This window comes from Anastrepha obliqua, chromosome 4, assembly GCF_027943255.1.
Source record: "Anastrepha obliqua isolate idAnaObli1 chromosome 4, idAnaObli1_1.0, whole genome shotgun sequence".
Classification (NCBI taxonomy): Eukaryota; Metazoa; Arthropoda; class Insecta; order Diptera; family Tephritidae; genus Anastrepha; species Anastrepha obliqua.
Genome location: NC_072895.1, coordinates 69,416,980 through 69,444,604, shown reverse-complemented (window position 1 = coordinate 69,444,604; position 27,625 = coordinate 69,416,980). Strand labels below are relative to the sequence as shown.

The 27,625-nt window shown below is 38.4% G+C and overlaps 2 protein-coding genes across 7 annotated transcripts in view; one reads left to right on the top strand and one right to left on the bottom strand.

Moving 5' to 3' along the window:
• Window positions 1–27,625, bottom strand: part of LOC129245416 (uncharacterized) — a 221,507-nt gene that overhangs the window by 56,740 nt on the left and 137,142 nt on the right. The window lies entirely within an intron of this gene.
• Window positions 556–27,625, top strand: LOC129246343 (G surface protein, allelic form 168). Its single transcript, XM_054885072.1, has 13 exons — window positions 556–620; window positions 9,852–10,401; window positions 13,332–14,466; window positions 16,897–18,156; window positions 18,235–18,353; window positions 18,482–19,610; window positions 19,683–19,798; window positions 20,631–21,786; window positions 21,859–24,399; window positions 24,468–24,583; window positions 25,681–26,809; window positions 26,888–26,997; window positions 27,073–27,625. The coding sequence occupies exons 1-13, from the start codon at window positions 556–558 to the stop codon at window positions 27,391–27,393; spliced, it is 9,747 nt and encodes a 3,248-aa protein (XP_054741047.1). The 3' UTR covers window positions 27,394–27,625.

Below are 27,625 nucleotides of genomic sequence, written 5' to 3'. Positions count from 1 at the left end.
AGCTTTAATTGTTTCTAAACTTTCTCAAACTCCTCTTCACATCAATATAAACTTTTTCTAAATTGGGTGTTGCACTATATGGAAACCAAAACTCGAGGTATTCTCGGAAAAAATTCGACAGCCAAGGAATATTTTTTTGTATTAAAAATCTATCCTTTACACTGCGAATAACGGATATAAGGGTGGTATATAGAATGCCTATTCGATGATGGGTTTCAACACCTTGTGTTTCAGAAATCGTAAGTCTGAGTTGTTTTTTAATACAGCCATTAATTTCAAGTTGCTTTCCAACACTATGTATGGTATGTATGTATGTATGGTTGCTCCATTTCAATTTTCTCCATTATTTCTTATATTGTTTTTTTTTTATTTTTTTGCTTTCAGTGGTTTCCATGATGAAAGGTGACATCCTTTATGGGTATACAATTGTTGGGGGTTTCGAAACCTAGGACCCCCCTTGCCATTTTTGACATTTCTGACGACAAACGTCGACTGATAGATAACTGCTAATGATTTTTCCTGTCCATATTTTATTTATGTATTAGAGCTATAGATATGGCCATTAATAATGATCAGTGGATTTCACGAATACAAACGGAAATTGATAAATGTGACATTGTGTAAAGCATAGCACTATTAAACTATGACAATTCATAAGCGTCACCAGCCAGCGTAAACAGTTATCAAGTGATAGTGAGTCATGCTGATCTCGCACCTTTTCACAACAACAAAGGGCGCTTCCCCGCTTTTAAAATTTAATTAAGAATAAACATATATAGAGGGCAGTGTTTAAGTCGGCTCAAGATTACCGATGTTTGAAACATGGTATTTAGAACGGATATGTTGTAGCAAAGGTAACGATGAATTGAGGTATTAGTTACTTTGCTTTCGCTTCTAAGTAAGAAGGGATACACATCAATTAACACGAGTACATGGAAAATGTTTCCTTGAATCTACTGATGATAGTTGAAAATTCACTCCAATTCTATGATTTACTTTTCAATCTCTGACGAAATTTTCTAAGGTGAAGAGATAGCGTATCTCTATCTACATACTATAGCGCCACATGTCTATCAAGCACCAGTTTTCAATAAACTTAGGCTCATATCCAGTTTGACCAATTTTTCTATGTATATTTTTTATTGAGGTAGGCGTATAATTTTTTGTGTTTTTTAATTTACCGTTGACACCTAGAATGGGCGACATTCTCTCAAGAGTTATATGTACGAGGTGTGTTCAAAAAGTATTGCGAATTTTGAATTTCCGCAGGTTACGTATATTCGAATTTCGATTTTTTTGTGCCGACGAGGTCGGCCATTGAGCACTTCAACTAGAGACGAAAAAATTGATGAAGTGAAGAAAATGGTATTGGCCAATCGTCGAATCACCGTTAGAGAAGAAAGCCTAGACATATCGATTGGCTCATGCCATTCGATTCAAAATTCGTACCAAAACTGGTCAATTTCGACCAAAAACAGCATCGCATGAACATTGCTAATGAGATTTTGGACTCTGTCCGCGACGACCCAAATTTACTCCAGAGAGTCATAACTGGTGACGAATCGTGGGTTTATGGTTATGACGTGGAAACCAAAGCTCAATCATCTCAATGGAAGCTGCAGCACGAACCAAGGCCGAAAAAAGCGCGCCAAGTTCGGTCGAATGTAAAAGTTTTGCTTACCGTTTTCTTCGATTGCAGGGGCTTTGTGCATCATGAGTTCTTGCCACTGGGTAAAACGGTCAATGAGGAATATTACCTGCAAGTTATGCGCAATTCGCGCGAAGAAATCCGCCAGAAACGTCCGGATTTGTAGAAGTACAAAAATTGTCTCTTGCATCACTATAACACCCTGCTCACACATCGTTTCTTGTGTGAGATTTTTTTGCCAAAAACAACACGTCTGGATAAGTGGGATATGTCTCAAATCCGCGAGCAGCACACTGGCATGCAAACCGAGTGAGGTCAGTTTTAGTTGGTTTTAGCTGGCGAAAGTCGTGCTAAAGTTAAAGTAACGTATTAACCAATAGTCGGCCAAATTCTCGTAGTGGCTTGTGACCCATAATAATTGCAAATAATAAATAAAATAATTGTGATGAAATAATTATCTTCTATGATTTTTTTTTATTTTTCCTTTCATAAATCGGAACTTAAATGACGTCTTTTAATATTACGAATATTATTTAAACACAGAAACGATATTTTCCATAACTTTTCCTTAGTCCGTTTACCCAGTAATTATCTCAATTAGTATAAATAACATAACATAAAAATCAATCGATTCTCAACAATTGAAAAACATCTCGATTCATACCACGATTGTACGTTTGCAACGAAGACGATTTGCTCGATTGTTGAAACATCTTGGAATCGTCCATTTCTACGTGAGGTCCTTCTGATCGTGGGAATCGGAGGGACTTTCCAAGGCTATCAGGCCACAATTTTGGTTAGTGATGGAAGTCTTAATCGGACACTATCCGATGGGTATTTATGCTATGAGCTTCAACATAAGTTCTAGTCCCTTTTGCAGGAACTATATTCCTCAACTGCTTTGTTTTCGCGCGGTTAAGATTCAAGTGAGGAGTTATCAGTATTGGACATTAGTCGTTTGCGAAATTTTCTCTTTAGGAAACATTAATTTCTGATCTTTATAGTTCAAGGGTAAAGGCCCTTTTTTCTTTTTCCCTTCTTTGCGAAATGATATCACCGTCCAAGTGAACCTAGCCCAATGTAGTCTAGCCTAACCTATAGCTCAATGCAGACGGATGAACGACAATAAAACGCTAGTAGAAGCTACGTCTGCCACGAGTTCGATTTAATTTACTTTCGTATTCGTATTCCCTACAATTCTTCCTAGCCACTATTATTTTCTTAATGTGCCATGTAGAAATTCCTTAGGTTGGGTTAGCTGGGTTGCTTGAAATTCCTAACATTTTGCCAATAATTTTAACTGTTAATAATATTTGAGGATAAGCGAAAAAGTATATTTAGTACTAAATTACGTTGAGTTTGATAAAATGAATTTAGAGGCTATAACATTTGCTTGGAAGTTGATACCACCACGCCCATTGCCAAGAATGTTTAAAGTACTCGTAAGCCATTCTGAGACAAAACTAGAATATGTTTTTATTTTACCAGTTAATAATTTATTGAAATTTCGAAAATTCGTTATATGGATGGTGACGACCTCCATTGTTCGATTTCACCATTTTTAAAAAATGTGTGCACATTTTCCTTATCGGTTACTGATTTTTTGTAATTCTGCAAATTACGTGTCTGTGGACGGACAGACAATGAAAGCACAGTTTCTCGCTATATTCCGTATATTTTGGTATAAATATGTTGATATCTCAAATCCATTATTCTGTTATAAGCCACCGTTATGTGCACAAAGTTGAAAAAGACAAAAGGGGCGAAATGTTTGCGCAAACCATATTTTATTGCATTTTGGAGTCATGTGTTGCAAAGAAATGCGGATAACCGAAATGTCGAGATACCTATGTATTACTCGTTTATTAGTGCTGGTAGAATTAGCGATAAGAATTGCAATGAAATTCCAAATTTAGATAACGTTTAGCCATCGATATTACGATTTTACACATTCACATACATACATACCTACATACATACTACGCACGCATAAAATCTATTGGCTATTGGTGAGGTAAACTACAACTAATCTTAGAAACTAATCTACGTACATGCCAATGTTTTATTTTTTCCCCTATTGATATCATGGGCCGTAAATATTGTATTGTAAAGCAATAATAAAGTTCACACATTTCGCGATCAGCAGTTGATATAACTGACGATGGGAATCTATAAAAGCCACTGACCAATAAATGGCCAAATTAGTTGGCCGAAAATTTTCGGACGTGACTAAATGTGCGTCGTGAAGAACTAGCAAAATGTTAAAACGGGATATAAAAATTGGATACCTTTTAATAGGTTTAGTGCTATATTGTGCCAATAGAGAATTTGGTATGCAAATGCTTGGAATTAAAGTAAAATAATATAAAAAATTCCCTATGGTTTAGCTAAGTGTGCGGAAAAGCGTTGCATTTAAGCATTGTGTGTAATATTGAAAAATATATGAAAATAACTTAAATCCAAAAAGTGACAAATTTTATAAGTCCAGTTATTTAGTTTTAAGGACAACAAAGGATTTATATGTACGTGCCGAGACGTATTAACCGAGTACAATTATGGGTTTATTACAATAAAACAAAATATAACGTAAAAAACCGTATGAGAAAATGTATTCAATTTTATACAAAATACATCAAAACTTAAAATTACACTTAACACTTTTAAACCGAAAATTAAAGTATTGATTTGTGTAAAAAAACGAAAGAAAAATTATTAATGTTAAATGTAGGATGACCAGAACGATGGGGAAATAAATTAGAGAAAATACCAACTGTATACAACATGTGGTATATTTTGAGCCATGCAAGCATATACAATTGAAAGTATATCAATTATTATATCAATAAATAATTGCCAGATTTCATTATGTCGCATACTTTGAACTTTTTTAATCATTCGATACTTTCAAAGAGTTTTTTCGAAAATGATCTTGATGGTCTATGATGAATCAAAGGTTCAAGAAATTGTTCACAAAATAAAATTTGTTAACGGCTCCGCTGAACGTAGAGATAAATTTATTCAAACATAAAAATGTGAAGGGCAGCAAAGTTTACGGCAAATTGTGAAAAGGTATGCCTCAAAATATACTCCACATTCGAAAAAGTTTTGAATTAACTCTCAAAAAATGTTAAAGGAGAAGAAAAACCATTTAAAATGTCTTTAAAAAAATAAATGTCTAAAAAAAAATTATTATTTTTTAAACTTAAGAATCTAATTCATCGCCACAATGACAGCTCGATTCGCAAACAAATATAAATAAGCGCATACTTTACTATCTTAATTTCCAGAAAATTCTGATCTTTCAGTATTTTTCAAACTAGAGTCGAAATCTTTTTATCATTTCTGATCGGCCTAAAATTTCATATTTATTAGCTGTTTTGATAGCCTTCGGTTTCCAGAGGAGGTTTCGCAAAAATTAATACGTTTCTTTCCCCATAAAAATTAAGGCCATCCTAGTCGAGGTACATATAGGCATACATAGGTACATATACAACTATGTGCATATACACAGAAATTTTTAGAATGGTGAGAGAAAACGATTAAGCTGGTTGTTGTTGTTGTTGTAGTTCTAGTCCCATTGTCCTCGATATCTGCATTAATAATGGTGATTTATTTTCCTTGGCTCATGCAGGTGGGTTGGTATTATAAATGAAAGGAATTGGACAATAACCACGCCGACCTATCAAATAACGTTTATTTTAGTTCTAAAATATTTCAGTACAGCAAATTTGTGTTATTTGAAGAAAAATATACGCTCATTTGAAAATTTCAAAAAAAAAAAATTGTTGTGGTACCGCCTCCTTAGAGTATAGAAATTTGCCTTAAAAAATGATTATTGAGTAACTTGAAAGTCAAAATTGTGATCGAAAAAAAATATGAAAAAAATTAAACTAGCTTAACAAACGTTTTTCTCTAAATGCCATTTTTTTTAATTGCGAGCAGTTAATCTACCGAGTTTAATGAATCTTGAAGTGTTTTCTGTGATTATTAATTTAATTTGTAGGAAAAATAAGATAGCAAATTCCATAAAAAAGCGTTTTTTATACTTTCTTTTAAACATTTACTGTGGAACTATTCAATAACAAAACATGGAGATTGAAATTGAAATATATGTATGTATATACAAAAGTCTGTCCGTCCATCCATCCGTGCTCATAACAACTCGAACAAAAATCAATATAATATATTTCAATGGAAGTTGGTTAATCTTTGCCCACGGAAGTTTGATATTTAAAATGGGCGAAATCGGTGAATACCCACATCCACCTTTCATATAACGGTATTTTTTAAAAAGAAAAAGTGATATTTCTGTTATAAATAAAGCAAAATTACTCAAATTTGGTAGCTATGATGAAGCCAACAACGGAAATATGGCACAAGTAAAGTTTTGAAAAATGGGCGGTGCTACGCCAACTTTTGCGCAACTCGCCCAATCTTGGTACCTCATTTAGATCCGGTTTAAATATTACTGATATCGGATAAAACCACGATCACTTTTTATATGTGCACAGCAAATAAATTTCGTTCTGGACCAAACTTAGCACCTCTTTACTTGTTTTAATTGTTTTTTTTTTTTACCTACGGTGTTGGATACTCACGTGAGAAATAATCCTCTTTTAGATGCCTTTGAATTCTTGTGTTTAATACAAAAATTTGTAGATATAAGAAAGTACAGGCTTATATTTAATAAAACACATACAATTGTTTTTAATTTGGTTTCTTTGCCCCCTGAGGGGTAGTAGCACCTTAGAGTTAGTTTTTTTTATTTTGGTGAAATAGAAGCCCATAAGCCTAATAAGTCTGGATCCATACTTAACCTTTCACTCTAAAAACTCGTGCGTTTTAAGCTACTTAATGTAAAACATCTTCTCCGAATTTCAAAATAGAAGCTATGCAATTTTAAGGCGGTCAGGTGTTGACATATATACGCGAACATATACAAAAGTCAAAAAATTAAAATATCGAGCAAAGCCACTTTAAAATTCTTAATTTACTATTCCAAAAAACAAATGCAAATTTTTTCCAATGAAAAATTCGATTTTTTTGCGTGAACCAACAGCTGGTGGTCATTCCTGCATAAAATCTCAAAAATATGTTATGCATTAATAAACTCTTCATGCAGACGTTTTCATCTTTTGAACTCTGGTCAGAAGCTCTCGAATTATTCCATTTCCTTATCGTAAACAATTTCATAAGAAAGAAAAAAGCAAAAATTTCAAAAGAAGTTCAATTCCATAGGCGGTACAAAAAATATGCTAGACGTCACCAATTTTTATTAATCAGTTCAAGCCTTTTTTTTTAATCCATTTGTTTTTTTTACTTTTAATCAGTACTTATTGCTTAATTATTTCGTAACTGCAGACGAAATAAAAAAAGAAAAAATAAATAAAAATGCTATTTCGCATTGTTGATAAGCCAGCAATAAATTTGCGATAAAAAGGTTAGTAGAATTGAGCCATAAATTTTATTAGTACTCGTTAATAATCGCCGATGGTTTACTAGCATAAGTAGTTCTCAGTATTATTGTATGATTGATATAAAATTGTAGAAATATATTTTTTTATAATATTTATGTGTCATGCCAATTATGACATTATATGATATATAAATGTCAGCCTTAGAACAGTCAATTCTGAATGAAGTCTTCTCTTCTTCTTAATTGGCGCGACAACCGCTTATACGACTTTGGCCGAGTTTAATAAAGCGCGCCAGTCGTTTCTTTCTCGTGCTAACCGGCGCCAATTGGACACACCAAGTGAAGCCAAGTCCTTCTCCACCTGATCTTTCCAACGCAGAGGAGGCCTTCCTCTTCCTCTACTACCACCATCTGGTACCGCATCGAATACTTTTAGAGCCGGAGCGTTTGTATCCATTCGGATGACATGACCCAACCAACGTAGCCGTTGGATCTTTATTCGCTGCGCAGAATCTTTCTCTCAAACACTCCAAGCGTCGCTTCATCGGATGTTGTCATCGCCACGCTTCTGCACCACACGTTAGAACGGGCATTGATGAGAGTCTTGTAGAGTGTTAGTTTTGTTCGTCGAAAGAGGACTTTACTACTCAGTTGCTTACTAAGTCCAAAGTAGCACTTGTTGGCAAGAGAGATTTTACGTTGGATTTTAAGGCTGAAATTGTTATTGGTGTTAATGCTGGTTCCTAAGTATACGAAGTCGAAACCTCGAAACTATAACTGTCAACAGAGACGTGGGTGCCGATATGCGAGTACGCCGACTGTTTGTTTGATGACAGGAGGTACTTCGTTTTGTTCTTGTTCACCACCAGACCCATTCGCTTTGCCTCTTTATCCAGTTAGGAGAAGGCAGAACTAACAGCGCGATTGTTAAGGTCGATGATGTCAATATCATCGGTATACGCCAACAATTGTACACTCTTATAAAAAATTGTGCCTGAGCGATTAAGTTCTGTGGCTCGTACGATCATCTCCAACATCAGGTTAAAGAAGTCACACGACACGACAGTCACCCTGTCTGAAACCTCGTTTGGTATCAAACGATTTGGAGAGGTCCTTCCCAATTCTGACGGCGCTGCTGGTGTTGCGCAACGTCATCTTGCATAGCCGTATTAGTTTTGCGGGGATACCAAATTCAGACATCGCGGCATACAGGTAACTCCTTTTCGTACTGTCAAATGCAGTTTAGAAGTCGACAAAAAGATGGTGTGTGTCGATTCTCCTTTCATGGGTGTTTTCCAAGATTTAGCGAATTGTGAATATTTGGTCAATGGTAGACTTTCCAGGACTAAAGCCACACAGATCAGGTCCAATCAGTTGGTTGACGGTGGGATTCAGCCTTATTTAGAAGACTAATCCCGCGGTAATTGGCACAGATTGTAGGATCGTCCTTCTTATGGATTGGGCAGAGCACGCTTAAGTTCCAATCGGCAGGCATGCTTTCATCCGACGATATTTTGCATGCACCTTACCAGCTCCTCGCCGCCATGTTTGAATAGCTCAGCCGGCAGTCCGTCGGCGTCCGCGGCTTTGTTGTTCTTTAGACGCGTTATCGCTATTCTCACCTCGTCATGGTCGGGTAGCGGAACGACAACTCCGTCGTCAACGATTGGGGTATCGGGATCTTCACATTCTCTGCGACATGCGCAGACAAACACAATCATCACAATTTAATAGGTTCGAGAAGTGTTCCCTCCATAGTTTCAGAATGCCCTGGATGCCGACTTTGTTATTACAGGAAAACGTTCCGGTCTTGAAACCTTCTGTAAGCCGTTAAATTTTCTGGTAAAATTTTCGGGCGTTGTTCCTATTGGCCAGCATCTCAAGCTCCTCGCACTCACGTATTTCGGCCTCTCGTTTCTTCTGTCGGATAATACGTCTCTCTTCCTAGCTCTTAGCTCTCTGTAGCGATCTCCATGGCTCGCGTTGCGCCCGAACGCAGCGTGGCTCTATAGGCGGCATCTTTACTTTTGGCGGCAGCATGACATTCCTCGTCGTACCAACTGCTTTTTCGGGCTCGCCGGAATCCGATTTATTCTTCGGCGGCAGTACGTAAAGAACGAGAAATGTTGCTACTTCTGAATGAAGTGCCCGGTAAAATACGGAAGGTACCGTTTATTAAAGTGCGTATTCACCTGCATAGGCTCAGAATATGGTCCAAAGACTTATATCATTTTTGTAGTGCCACACTTGCTTCCCGAATGGAGTGACTTAACGACGTTAAACCCAACCCACTATATTATTGAGGGAACTGGGTCTTTATTTTGTTCTATTCTGTGTATAATTTGGTGAATATTTTAAAGTGATGCTCTCTTGAATTTTCAGCGAACCCCTGTTTCTATGCAGTCATTGACAAATCGATTTTAGTAGACCTTAACCATTTGATTATTGTACTTGTATGTGTGTTAGAGTACGAGCAAGCAATGAATGCATAGACTATGGGAATCCCCGTGCAAAAGTACAAAGTACAAATTACCAATTCCATACCTTCATTCATACATGCGTACATATGTATAAACGAGTAAGCTCGATTACAAAAGTTTCTTATCATTTGGCGCTTTCAACTATATCTGTAATACATACATACATATAACTTCACTTAATCTTACACGTACTTGATTGCTTTCGAATGATAAGGATTACCGTAACATTGTTAATTACACGCACACATGTGTACATATAAGTACATAGTTATAAACCCAGTTAGTTGACTGATACAATTTACAACAGTTTATTGATTTATTTCCTAATCGGCATTATTATTTGCGATTGCGAACAAATTTCAGTTGCTGCCTCCGATTTTCAATGTTACCATTGTGCTGGCGACGATTGTGATGATCCATCTGTGAAAGAATGTGCCGATGAGAGTGAGAGTGCACAATGTTACATACGCCTCGACGAGAACTATGATTTTATAGGCATGGGCTGTGCCTCGGACTTAGGCAATGAAACGGAAATTGCTGACTTGATCAGAAACAAGACGTTGTACGTGTGTTCGACGTCGAATTGTAATGGATATGAAAATTTGTCACAACCAAACGAATGCACTGATTGCAACTCATCGGAGGATGTCAGGTGTGCCACGCAACCACAATCTGCCGGTCGGACGGTGCGTTGTAGTACTGTGCCATACACGAAATGCTATGAGCGTGTTAGTCTCGCCAATGGAACAACGGAACGTGGCTGTCTCTTCGAATTGGAGGGCGACGAGTTTTACAATTGCTTGAACGGTCTGGATGCGAATTGCAACGTATGCAGCGACAGCAGCTGCAACGTAGGGGTGAGTAATGTAATAAGTATTTATGTACATATATCCTATCTAAATATGAATACGCAAACATATTTTCCTTATATCTTCTTCTGGTTAAGCTATATTTCGAAGGAATAAAGATTTATGTATCATCCCAAAGGTATTTTGATGCTGAAGGAAAGACAAAATAATCAAATTACACCCAACTCGTTTTTTGCACGGTAGATACGTTCCTTAGAAAAGCGTGACCAAAAAAAAAAAGTATGTAAAAAATACATGAGATATATGATAAATTTGAGATTATGTCCCACAACTTTAAAAAATTGTGTTAGATAAAAATCTATAAATATTTTTCCAAAAAATCATACAAAAGAAGTAAAAATGAAATTCATTAATTTTTATAAAAAAAAATTGTGTACAGTGATAATTCAATTCATAAGTACAAAACATATAAAAATTCAAGGTAAAATTAGAAAAAAAAATTTTGCAACTATTCATCCCTACTTGATAATAAACATGCACGCACCTTTATTACGGACTGCACTGCTAGCATCAGTAGATATGCCAGATCTTATGTCAGATATGACGGCTTCGAACAAAGTTAGCTATTAGCCATTTTAAAACAAATTTATAATTTTTGCAAATGTCAACCGACATCAGTCATACTTGACACTGACTAGACGGCTGCAGTATAGTATACAAGTAGACAAGCAATAGAACGCACTCTACTGCTTGTTTTAATTATCTTTCAAACAATTTCTTTATAAAGAGGATTAGAAAGACTCACCAGGTAGGAGTTAGGGTTTTAAAATGTTGTTCCACAACATTGCTTTACTTTACGTCTCTGAAGGTAGTAATAGTTCCATATATTCAAGATAAGGACCACTACGGTGCAAATAATGGGTGCAGCCTCACAATTTTACAAAAATTTTACGCAACCATAATTATAAAGGACAATGTCTACAGAATTAACTTTGCCAAAGATTGTACTAGTCCAGAGGACCTGAGGTCTTTTTACGGAGTGTTAATATTTTGGGCGAAAGGGCGAATAGTTTATCGGAAATATTGTGAATAAAACGACTTCAAACATAATTATTGTCCCCCAATTCCTATAATAAAATGTAAACAGCAATTTTCTGACTACATTTTAACCTTCTACCACCTACCCAAGTGAGCATTTTTGATTCTTACTAAAAGCAGGTATAATTAAAGTTCATAAAAAATGCAGTTTGAGGATTAAATTGTTTCACAGAAATTGTAAGCAGACAGTTTTACTGGGCACCATCGATTTCGAAAAACTCGTACGTGTTAAGGTGAGTTAGCAAAAAAGCTTTGTCCAATTTTATGTTTGTCCATTTGGTACAGATGTATTGAGAACACATACAACTATTGGCATTGGAGCGTATCGAATTGTATGGACACCAATTTTTTTACTTACTGTATCGCATAGGTTGATATTTTATAATATTTTTTATAGCGCTTCATACAAAACGAGTGTTCATGGAGTTTCATGATTTTTGAAGGAAAATATGAAATGATTGAATAGATAACAAAAAAAATTCAAGTAAATTAAAAAAGTTTGTGGCCAAAACAAAAAATTGTATGAGGTGGAGCTAAATTTTCGTAGGGCTGACTACTATGCATAGATACTAATGCTTCCTGATTTGCTTGGCTTGCTTGAGGCTTTAAACAGAAACTCTAAAATCCCAACTGTAATGCTCCATAATTTAATTTTAGAAATGTATTAATAAACTTGAAGCTGTATCTGTAAGACCTTTTAGTCTTTCACAATACGCCAATTGTTGGAAGTTACAAAATTCCAAATCAAATATTTTTAATGCAAAGCAAACTTAAAACTAACTATGTATTTATAAATAAAATTGAAATAAACTCAGAGATAACTATAGGAATATGGAGACACATAAATATGAAAACACATGATGGGAATTAATAGCAGAAATTAGAGAGATAGAGAAATGAGAAATCTAAGCAGAAATTAAATACATTGATTTCAACCAAATCCTTTGTCAATAACGTCCGATCACTTTTTCTTACCATCTCCTATCATCTCATCTTGTAGATTGTAATTTTTTATATGAACCTTAAATGTAAAATGCAGAAGTGTTTACCAACCAAAGACACACTTTTTCAGTTTGTTCAAAAAATTATTAATTAGCTGCTAATCAACTTTTTTCGATTTTAAAAACAGTTTATTTGACCGCAGTTTTTAAGGAGTACTGAGGCTTCCCTTGGCATCAAATCGCAAAATTTGAGATCAATGTTGATAATCAATTCTTGAGATAATTTTCCACCCCACTTCCTTTAAAATATGGCAGCTTTCTTGGTCAGTTTGATTTGTTGCTCAGTTCTGCTGGAAGCACAGGTCTTCCAGAACGCGTTGAATTTGTTTGCCTTTTCAGTGAATGTGGCCACTAAGCTAAAAGTGATTATTCATTTCACTATTTAGAATGAATTAAGCGCAACTCTCTGCGTATACTTTTTTACTAAATACCGATTTTGAAAATAGTTTCTCTCTACTTGTAAATGCAGTTCAGGTCTACAGATACTGGGGTGCTTCGCTGATTTGGCATTGTTTGTTTTACTTCGAAAACTTCTACGGCCAATTGTAGCTTCGAATGGCGCCAAAATAATGGGCAACAGAAAAAGCCACGCCTGAAAACGAAATGTCGGAGCGATGTCAGATAGGGCATTGGGCTATTCGAAACTTGAAGCGCTTCAAGCGATTGAAGCAAGGCTGCCATTTGTTCTACTTTCGTACGTTATAGTATGTACAATTCAGTTGTTTGTAGACAGTTAAACCTTTGCAGTAAGACTTATAAAACTAATTGTTATAATGTTAAGGGATATCCTTGTTAAAAAAGTAAAAAAACTAACGGCATTTTATCTATTCACTTTAACGATATGTTCTAATTTCGTTAATTTTCCCTTTATTTCTCTAGACAATTCCCGCTAATCGTCTACAATGTCAACGTTGCGATTCTTCAACGGATAGCAATTGCAGCAGTTCGCCATCCGCGCTCTCTATTTGCCCCACCTACTTGGCGAACGATGCGTGTGTATCTGTCTATGAGTCGGGTGTGACCCGTCGTGGTTGCTATAGTGAGCTCAGTTGCAATTCAACATCAAGAAGTTGCGAAATCTGTACAACATCTGGCTGCAATAAGGCGAATGTTGAGAAGAGATCGACGGAATTGTATGGCATTTTTCAAGATCTGCCATTGAATTGTTATAATTGTACAGGAGAGGAATGTCTGGAGGATCGCAAATTACGCAAATGTGAAGGTGATATCTATCAAGATTGTGTGACAGTATTCAGCACAGACGGTATAGTGGTGGCGCGCGGATGTGACTCGAATCTCGACAGCGAATACCAAACACATTGCACTGCAAATCCAGAATTGTGCTTCAATTGCAAATCGAATGGGTGCAATAATATCACTGAGGTCAAATCAACACAGCAATGCGTGTACTGTGATGCCTCCATTAATGCTGAGTGCGTCACAAACGTGAGTGCTATTACGACCACACGCAAATGTATTGAAGGTTGTGTAACTGCATTGTACGAAAGCAAATCGAATTCGGAAGTGTTGGAATTGGCGCGTACCTGCTTTGAGGATCTAGAATTTGATGATCGTTCAACATGCACTGAGGGAAACAATTGTGTTAAATGTACCGATGGTGATAAGTGTAATACGGCAGTGGTGCCAGCCGAGGGTCGTTTGACGTGCCTCCATTGTGATGGCGATGACTGTGATGAGCCTGTGTCCCGTTCATGTGTTGCTTATTCGACAAGTGATCGGTGCTACATGTACTTTGACCCTGAAACACATAGCGCTATACGTATGGGCTGTAAAAGCAGTGTGTCAGATACTGTGATTTACAATGATATCTTACACTATTTCCTATGCGATGGTGACGATTGTAACACTTATAGTAATTTGCCGGAAGCGCACATGTGTTATGTGTGCAATTCGGCTACGAATGTTGACTGCGCCATCAATCCTACAGCACTCACAGCGCAAACGAGATGCCAAATCAATCCGCACACCGACTGTTTCACGCGCATCAACGAAGGTAAGGAATTATAATGTAATATGTTTTAAGATATGTTGACATGTTGGGAGAATTGCGAAGTCGATTTGTGAGATGAGAAATTAAATTTTGAAATTAGTAAGAAAATACAGAGGGACATGTTACTATTATTATTGTTGTTGTTCAGCTTAGTTCGGAATGCGGATGCTTGAAAATCATAAAAAAAATTTAATCATTAAACGCGCGCGTCGATTCCGATAGTACTCTTTTTAACATCGCGCATTTAAGGGTGAGATTATGACATTTGAAACCAAGTCCGATCGATGACAACTGAACGGACGGGTTTGTGGGGGGTATTCTTCATTCGTGAACTCATTACAAAATAAACCATAAATTTAGGCTTCACGACTATTCTAGTAGACTAGTGTATAGTTCAGGCAGATATAAAGGGTGACTTTTTAAGAGCTATAGGAAAGTTAAAAAAAACACGTAAAATTCAGAAAAATTCATGAAATTTTTATTCAAATCGATAGTACAGTCCATATAATTTAATGTTTGAAGATTATTTCATGCAAATGTTGACCGCGACTGCGCTTCAAATAGTCCATCCGCTTAGTCCAATTTTGACATACTCTTTCCAATGTTTCGGCCGGTATCTCACATATAAATGCTTTAATATTTTCTTCCAATGCGTTAACTGATGCAGGCTTGTCTGAATAGACATGAGCTTTAACATAGCCCCACAAAAAGTAATTTAAAGGCGTTATATCGCACGATTTTCCAATTGCTGCGAACGGCGACGAATCGATAATTGATGGTCATCGTTAACACCGGCTGATACAGCTGGTGTTGGTGGTTTGATGTCCAATAATGTAAATTTTGTTCTAAATTTAGTCACAATAGCTCGAATAGCCGCTTCAGTGGGTCGATTAAACTGACCAAAAAAAGGAAGAAGCGCGCGATAAACTTTCTTAACAGAACACGCATGTTTATAATAAAATTCAATTATTTGCAAGCGTTGTTCGTTTGTAAGACGATTCATGGTTAAATTATAGACCAAACTGAAGATGTTTGACAGTGAAACAAAACACGAAACGTTCGTCAGCTTTTTAAACCAACTGTTTAAAAAGATAATAGCTAAAAAATCACCCGTTACTTGTAGTCGCCATTATCATCAAAAATTACCAATGTATCAAACTCTGTTTTTATAGCTAAGAGACAATCAGGTCTGAAAAACTTTTCCCACCGATCTTTAAATGCAGTTTACTCTATGCTACAGTTAATTTCAATTATAATCATAGCTACGGTTATAATTGTATTAAATGGTCAAAATTGCATGCCATTGCAGACGTTTCAAAGCAAGTGAGCTACACTTTCAGAAGTTAACTCAACTTTGCTGGCCTAAGGGCAGTTATTAGGACTAATATTGCATATGCTGTGTGGCAAGTGACATCGTGTTGTTAAAACCACATATTGTCCAAGCCTATTCGATCTATATTAATTCAGGTCATAAAAAGTTCGTTATCTTGTCACGAGAACATTTACCGTTCACCGTAACAGCGTTACCGGAAAAATTTGTGAAAAAGTAAGAGGCGATGCCTTCGAGAGCTCTAAAACTACACCAAACAGTAACTTATTGTGAGTGTATAGTTGTTTCATGAACGAGATGTGGATTTTCAGTACTCCAAAAGCGGCACTTTTGATTGTTAACGTTACCGTTTAGCTGATAATGTGCCTTAGATTGACTGATAAAATTACGCAATGCACAAAATGAACTTTTTGCAGAACGGCCATTTCCAGAAAACATTTGGATCACTTTTACGTACTGTTCAACTGAGTATCACCCCATGACTAAGTTTGCCAAAGTATTAGATCCCAAAAAAATGTATCATAAATAATTGCTGTCAAAGATCCGCATCACTCTTGAATCACCCTATATTATATTACAAAAAAATAAAAAATAAAGTTAAATGCCTCCGCGCAAAGCAGTTTTATTAGGACATTTCTTTCACAATTTTCATATGAAATAAGTAAGTTCATATTTTTATACACAAGCAGTTTTAAACAGACTGTGTAATGATTTATTTTAAATACACAGTCCAGAATGCGTCTCGGAAGATCTGTACCAAGTTTTATGTCAAACTGCTTCAGTTCTCATGCTATTCGCTATGAAAAATGTGGTTTCGAGAAAAAGCAAAAGAAGATAAAAGTCCCTCTGTGATCTCTTAAGGCATTGCCTTCAATTAATCATTACTTTTTAATTATTTCGAAACTTTTATCGGGAATATCTGTTGCTTTTAAAATAATATGTAAGCGATGTTATTTGTAATTTTTGGATGGTCCTATCCCCAAATTTTCCTGCGCTCTATTTGTATTTTATGTATTCCTTCTCAACCCGACTACATTTGCTCTTTTAATCACAGCTCAATAATTTGTTATTAAATTTACAATATATTTGTTTTAATACCATAGATGGCCATACCATCCGCGGCTGCATCAGCACATTGAACAACACAGAGTTTCTCTCCTGTCACGAAGGCACTTATGGCGAACTCTGCCGTATCTGTACAGAAAGCGACTGCAACAAGAATGTCTATCCCAGCAGTCGTCAACTTTGTCACCGTTGTAACTCTACCGTTGACTCAACTTGCGAAACTGAACCCCAGGCCGAATCGGTGTGCCCAATATATGATGAGAACGATTACTGTGTAAGCAAATTGAGTGATGGCGTTGTCTATCGTGGGTGTGGTAGTGAAATTCAATGTGACGCAAATTCCACCAGTAAGACTTGTCGTACATGCGAGGACAACAATTGCAATAGCGCCATATTTAAAGACGAAGCGATTGGCAATCCTGGCTATTTCCAAGACTTACCACTCAACTGTTATCACTGCGACAGCAGTGAGGAGTGTAGCGTCAGTTTAGGAAAGGTTAAGAAATGTGAGAATAATAACCTTCAAACTTGTACAACGGTGTTTGATAGCTCTAACGGCTCGGTAGTTCTGCGTAGCTGCAGTGATGCGGCAGATGAAGCTTGTGATGATGATAGCAACAACTGCTATGGGTGTAAATCAAATGGTTGCAATGTGGCCACCTCGGAATCAGCCTATATTGATTGCATCTTTTGTGATGCGCAAGAAAATGAGAACTGTCTCACGAATGTTAACGCCATTACGCAAACTCGTAAATGTCTTACAAGTTGTGTAACTGCTTTGTACAACCGTACCTCCGATGCGACCCCGGTGCGTGAGCTAATACGTACTTGTCTGGACGACATGGATTTGGACGATAGGGAAATATGTGCAGCGGGTAATGATGCAAATTGTAAAGCTTGTAGCAGTGAGAAATGTAATGTGGACACGGTTGGTACGCGCATCTCTTGTTATCAATGTGTGGGCGATGAGTGCCAGGATGCACAGCCGAAAACTTGCCGCGCTAGCAGTGAAGGAGATCGCTGTTTCGTACAATACGACGAGCAGGGTTCGATTGTGGAACTGGGTTGCCAGAGCAAGTATGATCCAGCTGAGGCGAAGGCCTTGGTAGTGGCGAAATTGTTGTGGCTCTGTGAGGGGGAAAATTGCAACACCATTGATTCTGTGCCTAGCTCACAAGTATGCGCCATTTGCAGTTCGGCAACGGATGCTGCTTGTGCAACTGCGCCCAGCTCGATTCAATCGGTTACGACATGCGCAAAGACACCATACACACAATGTTATTCACGTGTATTGGATGGTGAGTATTGGAAAGATGATACATCTTCTGGAGACCACCATATATCAGCATATTTTTCTTCTGCATATACTTTTTAAGGTGGCCACACGGAACGCGGTTGCTTGTCAAGCATAGAGGGTGAAGACTTCTACGACTGCCTTTCAGGCACCAATTCGACAAAATGTTTGGCTTGTGTAGGCGCAAACTGCAACACGGAGGTAAGTAGAGTCATCTTTTAAGTTAGCAATCAATAAATAAATTATAATTTTCATAAATGAACTAAGCTCTACTCTATTTGAACAACTATGAGTAAATCATCCTCTTAACCGATTCTTTCTTTGATTAGGTTTACCCCGCAAATCGTCTGTCCTGCCATCAATGTAATTCGACCAGCTCTGCCACCTGCGAGAATGTCCCAGCCAATTCAGAGATCTGCTTGAAGTACAGTGCTTCTGAGCAGTGTGTATCCATTTTGGATAATAGTGGCGTCACCATACGCGGTTGCAGCTCGGAAGTTGCCTGCAATTCTGGTAATTGTCAGACCTGCGTTACCAACGATTGCAACTCTGTCAATCTTAAGCGAAAAAGCGATGGAAACCCTGGTGTTTGGCAGGAGCTACCATTAACTTGCAAAGCTTGCGATAGCCAAAGTGATTGCGCTGGCACGCCAAGTGATGCTACATGCCCACAAAATGATGACTATTGTATGACGGTATTCGGTGAAGATGACAGCGTTGTAAAACGTGGGTGCAGCACTGCTGTAGAGGCCGCATTCGGTGAATACTGCGATGCCAACTCCACTAAATGTCATAATTGTAACTCTAACGGCTGTAATACAGCGAGCGCATTATCGGACTATGTCGATTGCATCTACTGTGATTCAGAAACTAATTCCAACTGTGTGTCAAATCTGGAATCTGTCATTACACGCCGTCAGTGCAATAAGTATTGTATGACCGCGCTGCGTCCCCAAATTAATGGATCGGATGTATTTGAGTTGACGAGAACTTGTCTGGACGATAAAGATGCCGCGGATCAGGTCGTATGCCAGGCAGGTAGTGAGCAATGTGTTGCATGTCAAGGTAGTGCTTGTAATACGGCAAAATTGCCAGAGGCAAGACTTTCGTGCTACATATGTGAGGATGATGAGTGCGTAACACCCGAAACAGCGGAATGTAGTGCATACAAGGCCGCCGATCAGTGTTTCGTCTTATTCGACGGTGTAGGCGATGTAAAGCGTATGGGATGTATGAGCGAGTTGGAAACTTCATTCGTGGAGAAAAATATACTTTTGTTGCTGTTGTGCGATGGAGGTGACAACTGTAATAGTTTTGATAATCTTCCTACTGCAAATACATGTGTCCAATGTGATTCGGAAGACGATGAGGAATGTGCCAGTGTTCCGTCAAATGTAGCAACAGTGACGAAATGTGCAACACTGCCACGTGTAGAATGCTACACGCAGGTTCTTACAAGTATGGAGTAGAAAAGAGTTCACTGTGGCAAGTGAAGTTGATGTAAACAATAAATGTTTGCTCTCTTTCCAGATGGAACCACTCGACGCGGATGTGCGACCTCACTCAGTGATACAGTGCTGACTACTTGTTTAAATAGCAACTCAACCAGCTGTGAGACTTGTACGAGTGATCTGTGCAATGGTGAGGTAAGAAAGAAATTTAGTAAACTAATCGTAACAAAGGTCAACAAGAATTTTTGAGTACAATACTTTTACGCAAGTACGACATGGTCTCGATATTATATTTTATGCTCTGGCTTTTCAACAAGCAGTTCAGAAAGGAAGCTCTCCGTAGGAGAGCCATTCTATATCAAGTGATCGAAGTATTTTGAACATTGTCGGTAAAAATTCTATTTTCTACATTATTCTATTCGTATGTTTGATTATACAATACAGCGGGTCAAAAAATTTAATAAATTTGAGATTTATTCAACGCTGAAATTTTTTTATAGAGTTGTTTTGAACCGAAATATCTTTGGTTCTTTTCAACATCTTTATAAACATTTTTAAATATTTAGGATAAAATATACTTAAAAAAAATATTATTCGAGACCAAAATTAAATTTTTTTGTTAAAAACTTTTGGAAAACCATTTTTTATATTTGTTGCGACGACTTGAGATCCCATTTGACTGATTCACTGATTCGTTTCGCTAAAGCAGTGTTTCTAACAGCTGTACGTATTTGAATATAACTCAGAAGGTTTTGAAACTTGCAGAAATTAGTGAACATTGTCTAAGTTATTATTAAAAAATAAATAAGAAAAACGACGATGTAAAATTTTGTCTTCCAAAAATCTTGAACAAAAAAATTAATTCTATAAAACAATTTTATTTAAATATGAAAAATGAAAAAATACACAACCTAAGCGCAAGAATTAAAAATACAATTATATTGTTTATTAAGCCTGTTATTCTTAGATATTTTTTCTGTTTTAAATGCGCATTTTTTTGAAGTTTTCATATTTCTGAACCACACAGGTTTATCCTGCCGATCGCCGCCGCTGTCATCGCTGCAACTCTGCAGCAGATGCCACTTGTGAAAGCTCTCCCGCAGCCAGTTCAGCATGTCCATTCTACGACACTGACGAATTTTGTACCGTCAAATTGGTTCAAGGCATTACATACCGTGGCTGCAGCTCCGAATTTCAATGCGACGTAACGAATAGGCAGTACTGCCGTCATTGTACTGGCGAAGATAACTGTAATACCGTTGACTTAACCAAGTTAGAAGATACGAGTATTGGCGACCCAGGTAAATGGCAGGACTTGCCTTTAAGTTGCTACACTTGCGACTCAGGCGAATGCAACTCCTCACTCGGTTCGCTAAATAAGTGTGAGAACAACAACCTGCAGAACTGTGAAACTGTTTTCGCTACTAATGGTTCGGTGGTGGCACGCGGTTGCAGCGACGATGTCCTTACGGCGTATGAAGATTACTGTGATAGTAATTCATGTATCGGCTGCAAATCGAACAGCTGCAATAACGCCACCAGTTTGGATCAGTATGTTGAATGCTACTCATGCGATTCAATTGATAACAGTACATGCGCTGTGAATTTCGTTGGTGAAGGTACCAAAACACGCAAATGTCAAAATTACTGCGCAATTGCTCTATATCCACGTAGTAGCGCAGACAATTCGTCCTACGAACTGACACGTACCTGCCTAGACGACATGGAATTGGCGGATCGTGAAAAGTGTCTGGCGGGTGAGAATGAATTGTGTACAGCATGCACAGGACCTCTTTGCAATAGTGCAACTTTCCCCGCGGACAGACAAAAATGTTACAAATGCGTGGATAGCGACTGTACTGACTACGCCGTATCCGAATGTACTTCTTACCATCCTAACGATCAATGTTATATTAGTTTCGACGATGAGAACTCTGTGGTAAGCATGGGTTGTCGTAGTGAATTCGAGCCGGATATCGTACCGCTCTTGGTTAAAGGGAAAAAGTTTTTGCTGTGCGATGGAGACGCCTGCAATGGACCAGAGACAATACCGACTGCTAAGACCTGTTCGACATGTGATTCGGCGACAGACACACGCTGTGCTACCAACCCTAACCTGGTGAATAGTACAGAACGGTGTACAACGCTGCCGTATACCAATTGCTATACTCGCGTCAATGCGAGTAAGTATTTTCGATTGTTTGTAAATGTGTAAGTGTTTGGTGCTAATCGAGGTATTTTTTTTCTACCCACAGATGGATATACCACACGTGGCTGTCTCTCCAGCTTGACCACTGACATTTTCTACGCTTGCTTAACTGGTAACGATACACTGTGTGACACCTGTAGTGGTGATAATTGTAATGCGATCGACGTTTTCCCTTCGGATCGCCTGAAATGTCAACAGTGCAGCTCCGATACTGACACAACCTGCACCAGCAACCCGAATAGCAATCAAGTTTGTCCCATTTACAGCGCAACGGATAGTTGTGTTACCAATTGGAATAACGGTACTACGACACGTGGCTGTTCATCGAACATGACGTGTGACGACGAAAGCAACAAAAGCACCTGTAGTGTTTGTAGCACAAGTGGCTGTAACACCATCAACTTGGAAAATATTCAAGCGCAAGGTCAGCCGGGTAGATGGCAGGATGTGCCCCTTACATGCCGCACGTGTGAGGGCGAAGACGAGTGCTCAACTATGAGCATCTACCGTGTTTGCACCGGCTATGCATACCAAAGCTGTATGACTGTCTTCAATACAGCGGGTAATGTTATTCAGCGCGGCTGTAGTGATACGGTTGAAGAAGTGAATAGGGAACATTGCAGTGCCAATCCTGAGAACTGTTTGCTTTGTAACTCAAATGGTTGTAATAACGCTACCCAATTAGAGAATTATATTGATTGTTACTACTGCGACTCGGATTCCAATAGCGATTGTGTCCAAAATCTCGCGGGTTTAACAAAACAGCGTAAATGTAACACGCATTGCATGACGGCGCTGTACCCCAAATATGACGAAGTTAATCCCGCCTATGCCCTGTCACGTTCGTGCCTCGACGACATGGATTTGGATGACCGCGAAGCGTGTATTGCTGGCTCAAATGCACTTTGCCAGGCTTGTGATGAAGCCGACTGCAATACGCAGTTAGTGCCATCGACACGACTCAGCTGTAATGTATGTAGCGGTGATGATTGTCAAGATCCGCAATCGTCGAATTGCACTAATTATCGTGAAGGCGACAGGTGTTACATACAATTCGATGAGCAGAGAAGTCTTGTCGCCATGGGTTGTCGCAGTGAGTTCACCAATGCTGAGGCTGATTATCTGTTGCAGCAGAAACGTTTATACTTCTGCGAAGGCAATAATTGCAACACTTTCGATGCGATACCAACATCACAAGTCTGCACGATTTGTAGTTCACGCACGGACACCGCATGCGCTACAAATCCGACCCAGGTCACAGCCGCAACTACATGTGCGGTCACACCCTATACGCAATGTTACTCGCGTGTTTTGTCAAGTGGCGCTACCGAACGTGGCTGCCTCTCAAGTCTGTACGATGATGAATTTGCAAGTTGTCTGAATGGCACCGCAACGAATTGCGAGGCCTGTGTGGGCAACTATTGCAACCAAAAAGTGTATCCTGAAAGTCGTCTGTCATGTCACATTTGCGATTCCTCTACGAACTCGTCATGCACATCCAACCCAGATAGTGAGAGCGTCTGTCCACTGTATGTGAATGGTGACAAATGCGTTACGGCCTATACTAATGGTGTTACGTATCGTGGCTGCAACTCGAGCCTACAATGTAGTTCCACCGACTCAAAGTCTTGTGTGCAATGTGAGGGCAACGGTTGTAATACCATCGATTTGGAGCGTCAGAATGATGATAACTATGGCAAATGGCAAGATCTGCCACTGACTTGTCTCTCATGCACGTCTGATACATGCAACTCCTCAAGCACTGTTCAGTCGCTCGTCTGTGAGTATAACAATGAACAGGACTGTGTCACAGTATTCCAGAACGACATAGTGGTGAGACGCGGCTGCAGCGATGTTGTTTGGGAAGAATATTCCAACTACTGTAATAGTAATTCAAATGATTGTCTAAATTGTAAATCGAATGACTGCAATAACGCAACTGCGAAATCACAGTACACTGAATGCATTTACTGTGACACGAACAACAACATCTCTTGTTTATTGAATGCAGAGAGCTCTGCGCACAAAACTCGCCTATGTCAAGGTAGTTGCATGACTGCATTATATCCTTCGGATGGTAGCACTGATCCTGCCTACGAGCTCATACGTACCTGTTTGGACGACAAAGAAGCCGCCGATCAAGCAACTTGCGCCGCTGATAAAGATGCAAATTGTAAGAGCTGCACAGGCAGTAAATGTAACAATGAAATTTTGCCTGAAAGTCGACTTAGCTGTTATCAGTGCGACGGCAGTAATTGTGACGAGCCGGAACTGAACATATGTCCACTCTACAAAAGTGAAGAAAAGTGTTACATTTGGTATGATGAGACCAACAGCATCAACCAAATGGGTTGTCTGAGTTCGTTCGGCATTCAAGACTTGGAAACGATCATTGGAACAAAGCGTATTCATGTGTGTGAGGGAGACGGTTGCAATTCTTTGGATGACTTACCCACCACGCAAAAGTGTGCTGTTTGTGATTCGAACACGGATTCCACCTGTGCGACCAATGCGTTAGAGGTTAGCACATTCAGCACCTGCAATCAATATCCATATACCAGCTGCTACACCAAATTGGTCAGCGAAGGTAAGAGAGAACGATATACTAAATTGAAAATATGTGTAATAACGGAATAAATGGCTTATTCCACGCAGATGGCTCTACAATTCGTGGCTGTTTGACGGACTTATCTACCTCATTGTTTGTCGACTGTGTGTTGGGCAATGATGCGAACTGCACCCTTTGTACTGGAGATGGTTGTAATCGTGAGGTATGTAAAGCGGACTAATCAACATTGTCATGAAACACGGCGTTAAGTTACCGGAATGATCCGGAGACCGAAAATAATTATTATTTTTAACAAAATCTAAAGCTTCCAAAAATCGTAGAACAGCTTCAATTATGCATACTATATATGCATGTGCATGGTTTTTGTTGCTCCTTATCAATTTTTTACGATTTAAAAACTTTCCTTTTTCAAGTCATGCTTTATTGCTCTGAAATAATGATTAAATCATAAAAAAGAGTTCTTATTGTTTGGATAAAAATAATAATTTTTTTATTTGATTTATTATATATTTTTCATTAAAAAAAGCTTTATATATTATTATTTTTTATATTCTTTTCTTGTTAATTTTTCGTTGAGTAATATGAATTAATTTTTGAGTTGAATTCTTTTTTAAAAGATCGGACGACTCAAATGGCATTCCCCACCTCAATTCACCATAACTCACGTCATCTCAGTTCAGTGAAGGAAATTAGTTTGCCACTCGAAAAATTTGGAAAAATCTTATTTTTAAAATTAAATAAAAAAGAGTGCGCCTCGGTCGAGCTACAGATGTGAAATTTACCCTAATTCGTTTTAAAAGTTCCATAATTCTGATAGTTGTGTTTCGAACTTAACATAACATAAGATAACATAACATAACACTGAGTTGAGCGGGGTTTCGTTATGACTTTCGCGTAACCTGAGATACGTTTCATGAAATGATGTAGATTTATGTAAGTTACTCGGGTCACGGTGAGTTTAAGTGAGGTGCGGAGTTTTCAATTTTTATTTCTGAGGGAAGAAATAACTTTCCAGAAGTGAGTTGCATTACCGATAAACACAGTAATAACTCATAAGAGTTGAACAGTTACACTTGGAAAATAAGCTTAATTTTTGATCCACAAAATTACGCAGCTTCTGTAATTTACTTTCGAGTGAATTTCATTGCAATTGCCAGGAAATGTGGGAAGTGAACTTCAGAGCCAAAACAACATAAATCGACATATACTTGTGCTTGTTTTCTGAACAGATTAACATATTAACATATAGAGAACAATTAACATATATTAAGTTTTAACGATATGCATCTCTTCATACAGGTATTCCCCGCCGATCGTCTGCAGTGCTATACCTGCACTAGTGAGGATGACTCAAACTGCGAATCGAATCCCACAAGCTTACTAGCGTGTCCATATGTTACAACTACAGAGAAATGCAGAGCCGCGCTTAGTGGCAATATCACTATACGAGGCTGCAGCTCCGATGTGTTATGTGACACCAACGATAGAGATTGCACTTCATGCGAAGGCAGCGCTTGCAATGTCATCGATCTGGTGAATCGTGAGGAGGATGATGGCGTACATGGTATGTGGCAGCAATTGCCATTGAGATGCCACACTTGTGTGGACGACGACTGCTTGTACTCATTGGGACCAGCATATAATTGTAGTGGGTACTCGGCACAGGACTGTGTTACAGTATTCACAACCGATGGTGCGATTAAGCGTCGTGGCTGTCATGACGAAGTTGAATTATACGAGCAGCGGTATTGTCGCGAGAATCCCAACTTGTGTTTCACCTGCAAGTCGAATGAATGTAACGATGCCTGGAATACCACAGATTACGTACAGTGCAATTTCTGTACATCCGAAAAGGATCCATTGTGTACCACCAATCCGGAAAATGCTGTTTTCACTAAACGAGCTTGCCAAAAAGAATGTATGGTGGCAATGAAGGACTCACAAGTTATACGCTCGTGTTTGGATGACAAAGAGGTAAATCACCGTTATGTATGTCGCGCCAACGAGACCGGAAGTGAATGCGCCAGCTGCAATACAACCGATTGCAATAACTTTGTCTTCCCTGCGGATCGTCTCAGTTGTCACGTTTGCAATGATTCATCGTGCACCACTTCGACGGCACAGTATTGTGAAACATACCAACAGAGCGATTATTGTTTTGCAAAATACGAGAATGGAAACGTTGAACTGATGGGTTGCGCTAGTTCGCAGAATAGTAGCGATTTGGAAGAGTGGGCGGCGCAGAATAAACTTTATACCTGCAAGGATGAGAACTGTAATGACATTTCGATATTGCCCACCTCAGGTGGCGAATGTTTGTCATGTAATTCGGCACTTACACCAGCATGCGCACAAGATCCAACGACATACACAGGCACAGAGACGTGTGCCTTATTTGAGAATCAATGTATCACCTACTTGAGCACAGGTTTGTATTACATAATTGGCGGGTATAAAGAAAGCAATTTTTATTATAAATATTTACTTTTTTCTTGAATATTTTTAGAAGGCTATACTCGACGCGGCTGTTTGAGCAAACTGTCCGAAGCTGAACAGAGCTCTTGCCAAGCAAATGGCACTTGCGCCATCTGTGAAGGCGACAAATGTAACAATGAGGTGAGGTTTGAATTTTTTCATAATTTCTTATGGACATTTATTTAATTTATTTCTCTTTTCGATATATACGCACAGGTCTTCCCCAGCAATCGACTCAAATGCCATATTTGTACTTCGGTCAGTGATGATAATTGTGCGGCGAATCCAAATTCCTTGCAAATCTGTCCAGTATATAAGAGCAATGATCGTTGTGTAATCAAGCGTTCGGAATCCATTGAACGTGGTTGCGAGTCGGAACTGACATGTGACACCAGCGATGAGAGCAACTGCAAAATTTGTGAAGGTGACGGTTGTAATACAGCTGAACTAGTTAATGGTGCGCTGGCGTCTACGGCTAGTCTATTGACGACATTTGCTTTTGTTATTGTTGCCATGCTAGGAGTTAAGTTTAATTAAGAGTTGGGGAAAAGTTCATGAGACACCAATATACGTCCAAATAATTTACAGCAAACAACGCAATGAAGGAAAGAAAGAACGCTAACAAACACTTTAACTGAAAGTTAGTGTAAAGTGAAGAATTTCATTTAAATTTACCTCTAAATTCAAATGTTAATTACCAAAGTGTTTCACCATGTAGCGCAAGTTAGTAGCAGTAAGCATATTGAGATAGAGAATAAAAAGTAAAAAT